Here is a 5,010-nt window from a genome sequence, read left to right on the forward strand (position 1 = left end):
ACCATTAACTCTTGAATCGTGTAATTGCCTCTTATTTAGGGTTTTCAGAGCGAGGATGGGCCGATTCATCGAGCCTCGAAAAATAAGACTTCAAAACCGAAATGAAGGTTCCATCATCGGTCACATCAAGAAGCTCCTCGCCGTTGATTCGCAAGATGGCTAACCCAATTTGAAACAAGACTTTAGGTCCTTCCAGGAAAAACACGTCGAGAACACGAAATGCAAACACGAGAGGCATTGAGTTGATATATAGTGACAAAAACCACGGAAGAGACACAACCGAGAGCTGAACATCTGATCGAACTAGATGTTCCCAGAGAACAGGCATTGTCTTCTCCACAAGCGATTCAAAAACCTTCTGGTCCAGAAGTGTTCCGTACATTGTTGTGGAGTAGTAACCAGGTAGAAGACGCTGACATAGGACCGATAACAAGAAGAAAGCTTGCGTTTCAGACGTATATCTGTGCAATAGTCAACTTGGTTCATTTATATTAACGCGCAAAGTGGGCCAGACTCACATTAATAACGCGGCAACAACGATATTCATGGCTTGACAATAACCAATTTCTTCATTTATCCAACTGTAAGCAGTCAAAACTCTCCGTAGCCGACCAATACCTTCTTCGCTCTGGAATCCTGGATATTCAGGAAGACTACGGTTCAGATCTTTTTCGATTTCGTCTATAGCGAGGGACTCGCGTCCAGAAAATTTTGATAGTGTTTCTGTATATAACTTTGGAGATCGGATGCGTGCATAGAACGACCCGGACGTTAGCTCCCATATCTCTCCTCGAAGCCTATTGGGAAGGCCAACACGTATTAATTTGTGGAAGGTCGGTTGACGAATTAGGGTTGCATTACGACCGTTTTCTACTTAAAATCAATAGCCATCCGGGAAAAAGTAATCCGTGAGCAAAATAAAAAACTAACCATACCTCTAAAATACTCTCCCCATAACCTCATTTTACTTCGGTCCCTTAGTTTCCGAGCATCCCCAGGATACCTGAACACCAATCCTAAACCTGTGTCAGGCGGCTCCCTTACAGGTGCATTCTGGTCGGGTTTGTCATTTGACTTAGTCGTTCGCCCACTGAGCAAGTACTCAGAATGACACTCTGCGACAACCATCCGTAAATTATCCACATCTTTCATTCCTTCTCTCAAACCTCTCTTTAGACCATCACAGAACCGTTCACACGCGTGTCTACTCCCTATCAGATGCAAAGTGAACCGTTGCGGTGCCGCCGGGGTGTCCTTCGCATTAGTTTTTACCAGTGCTCCATTCCACGTCGTCAACGCCAGTGAGAACACATGGCTAAGGCTGTTCAAACGTTCCACCCTTCGAATTGCGCATAGTGGGATTGTGAACCCATTGCCCGAAGGTCCCGTCCCATGTGTTTGACCCGTGAATGCTGACGAAGCACCAAAGCTAGCGGCTGACAAAAAACTAGTATGCTGCGTTGAAAAACACAAGAACCGCTCGCTCAAATGCAAGTTTCCTTCGTATCTGTTTCCTGGTCGTTCTGCATCCTTGGTGCCCTGTGTGGCATGCGAGGGTGTCAAGAAGGGGACGGGTAAGACCAGTTCAGCGCTTATTTCCTGGAGCGGATTCTGAGAATCAGGGAGACGGAATTGTTGGCGGAAAAGAGATGCCTTGGAAGGATTCCGGTCAGAAGAGGAAGAAGGAAGCAGAAAATTAGCCGGGTCAATGAAGGCCTGCGCCTTCTGAACGAGGGAAGAAAGTTGGAACATGATTGGAGACAACTGTATTCAAAGGGTATGGCCCCTCACGCTTGATGGGCTCCTTGATTTTCGTGAAGCTACTTTCGTATTATTGCTTAACCGGCCGTCTTTATAGAGATGCTGTGAGGGAGCCGTTACGTTGCCAACAACCGGCTTCACTTGAGTTGGGGTTTGTCCAGGGGTCGGTCAGAGGTCAACTTTTGCTCCTCAAAGTCATGATAGATATCACAGATCCAGTCCCCCGTCTGTGGTCATGGATGGATATGTAGACATCACCAGGCCTGGTCGTCCTTTGACACTAATGGGACTATTCTGGGAGCAATGGGTGTGAAGAATGGAGCTGGACAGATATGCAGTTCTCTTGCTGAAGTGGAGTAGTCTGCCGCGTCGATCAAGGTGCGGCTCAAGCACCAAGCACAGGGGACGGTGGATTGTTCTTCCTTTCCGATGACAGGGCTTCATCTCCAGTAAGCCGCTTCTGCATTTTGAGAGGATTTCTTTCGGCTACATCCAGCCATGTATGCTCCATTACTATTTGAATATTACATATTGCCGACCAAGCGACATCAGTGCAAAATCATGTTCAGTTCAAAGATGCGGATCTTGCAGGCTAGTTGTAGCATTTAACAACCTAAATACTATTATACTGCGCATACCCAAATATCGGTTGGAATCCCCTATTGATCTCGCCATTTAAATAAATAAGATAATAAGATGAATTGCTATGCTGAGACATCCTGGTTCTGATGAAAATTTTAAGAACTTTTGCCAGTCCTCGGATCTTCCTCTACCTCTTCTCGCATTTTGGGGCCCTTCTCTCTTGCTTAAGTGGGTTGCTGGTGTTGCCGGGCAGCAGACGTGAGTGATTTTTATCCAGAACTCGATACTCCAACATGAGGGAATCGATACATGCCTCAAAGACTACACACACAACTCTCATTGAATGCGTTCGCTGCTCCCTCACGGAGAATGCACGGGTGCACGGCCTCTGGACGAAACTGGTCGTCAGACTGGCTTCTATTTTCTTTACCACTTTTATTGTCGCCAGCTGACATTCCAGATCATATGCGTGGTGTCTCTACCCGTATTGACGATGTCTTCGGCGTTGGGTTGGGAAGATCGGCTTTGACCGAAAACTCATCCCACCGTGCGCTCGCGGCAGGATCCCTTACGGAGTATTTCCAATCGGGTCTCTACCAACAGAAGGTGCCAAGAATGGACAATGGATTATGTACGCTGTCTAGTCCACCATCAATATATCAATGAAAATGCGATCCAGATTGTTCAGTCTGCACGCGATCCTCCAAATCACAGTGTTGGCTTGAACCCGGTTGGCGGCGGGCGTGGTCGAGGCAGGGGTCAGTGAACTCAGAATTTGTGCATAAATCGGATGTGAAATGCCATATTTGTTACTGTTGATTGTGATACTGGGCTAGCTCTATTTGGATTTGAACCATGTTGTTTATTTTTGTTTTCTGATATGACTGTGGAGTTCCAACTGGTCAATGAGGCCCTTCTTAGTAAATCCCATTTTTCATTTTGATTTTTGGCATTTAGCAATAGGTTCTCTGGTCAATCATCAGTATTGGGTGAAGCACACTTGAGTACATAGCTTATAAAAGATATTGGAAAGAAAAGCTCAGTAAATGATCATGACAAATGTAATTTAGAAGACTAAGTACAAAAATCAATACTTATACTGCTTCAATCTTCAACACATATTCATCAAAAGCAGCAAACTCAGGCTTGTATGCAGTTAAGAATTTTGGAATCCAAACATTGCGCCATTCCTCCTTATAGTCTGATATGTATAAAGACTTGCAATACTCCCAGTACTCTGAATCAGAGAAGAAAATCAATCATTGAATGCTTTCACATTTTTAAAAGGTCCTGATTGAGGGATGGTTGTGAAGACATAATTGTGCAAACATGTGTGGTTGATGGATTCTATACCCCAGTAAGCAACTCCACTGATAAACATTGTGAGATATAACTATGCATACCAATAAATGAGTTGCAAGGATCTGGCTCAGTTTGCTGAAGAGAAGAAATAATCTCCTGTAACTGACTGCAAATAAAGTCTCTATCCAGCTCATTGAGAGAATGCCATCAATCATATAATGTATCTCTGTGAATAAGCTCCATATAAATGAACACAGAATTTTGATCAACTCTCCAACCAAACATCTCTGAGACAGATATCTTAGAGGTTTGAAGCATGTGAAGAGTTAGGGCTTCTTCAACTGTCACAGATGACTCAAACTTGACAAAAAGATTTAGATGCTCAAATTTAACTGATGCAGACTGTGAATGTTTGTTGAACTGTTCTGAGTGGAAGCCAATCTCTACAGCAGTTGACAAGCTCTTATGACCTGCTTTGGTGAAGAAGAAGTCAAGGAAGTTCATCTCTGTTTGCATTGCATTCAGAGTTGCTGACAGTTGAATTAGCTGTTTCATGGGCATCTTGTTATGAATCGTCTCGGGTTGTTGATACTGGGGATTGCGGGGACCGGGAGAGTTGTGGCCTGCTTAGGTTGTATGTTCAAAGGAAGCGAGTGGGCTCCAATGCTCATGAAATACTTGTCGGGTGGGCGCTTAGTATTTGTTGCTGGGCAAGTCCCAGATCAGTTTCCGTTGGAGCCCCGTCCAAACTTCTACAATTCAAAGGATCAGGATTCAAATCAAGGAAATCTCCCTCTATATGTGCTTTACATTAATGAGCTATTAGACTTACTAAAAAATCACAAACGAAAGTACTTACCATCGAAGGGCGAATCTCGGCGATGCCAGTATAATATGTGCTCAGTGCGCTATGCTGAAGTCACAATACTCGAACGCTCAGTGAGGCAGTGAAAAGTAGAATAAATACGACAACTGAAGACTTTATTTCACAAGGAGGTTGGTTGGCCTGATCAAGGGTGATAAACCCTGCCTGCTTAGTATTTACAAAAAGTAATAGTTCACAAAGTACTATAGTTGGGCAGAGCTGAAGAGTGGGAAACAAGATGGCAGAGTTAGTCAAATTTTGTAAACATCACTCGTCATCATACATCACTGGGAAGAGGAATCTCCCTCTGTTTGTAGGCGCCGTTTCTCCGAGCATGCTCAATCAATAAACTGTCCGTAGCTCATCAATAAGAAATGAGGTGGACGACGATGCGATCCTTCATGGTCACCCCCCGTCCGGTCTCGAAGGAGGACAATGAGCGTAGACCAGAGGGCTGAAGGCATATAAAGTCAGCCCTCATACCACTTTGCTTTCATTGC

The 5,010-nt window shown here is 44.5% G+C and overlaps 1 protein-coding gene across 1 annotated transcript in view; it reads right to left on the bottom strand.

The window, feature by feature from the left end:
• The window catches only part of HCAG_02894 (conserved hypothetical protein), a gene marked incomplete at both ends in the record, with an annotated part of 3,393 nt that extends 1,641 nt beyond the window's left edge, over positions 1–1,752 (bottom strand). The window contains 3 exons of the mRNA XM_001542673.1: positions 165–461; positions 519–723; positions 936–1,752. Of these exons, the coding sequence (XP_001542723.1) occupies positions 165–461; positions 519–723; positions 936–1,752 (1,319 nt within the window). The remainder of the gene's footprint in view (positions 1–164; positions 462–518; positions 724–935) is intronic.
• Between the last annotated feature and the right edge of the window lie 3,258 nt (positions 1,753–5,010).

The sequence above is a fragment of the Histoplasma capsulatum genome, genomic scaffold (genome assembly GCF_000149585.1).
Source record: "Histoplasma capsulatum NAm1 scaffold_2 genomic scaffold, whole genome shotgun sequence".
In the NCBI taxonomy this organism is placed as follows: domain Eukaryota; kingdom Fungi; phylum Ascomycota; class Eurotiomycetes; order Onygenales; family Ajellomycetaceae; genus Histoplasma; species Histoplasma mississippiense.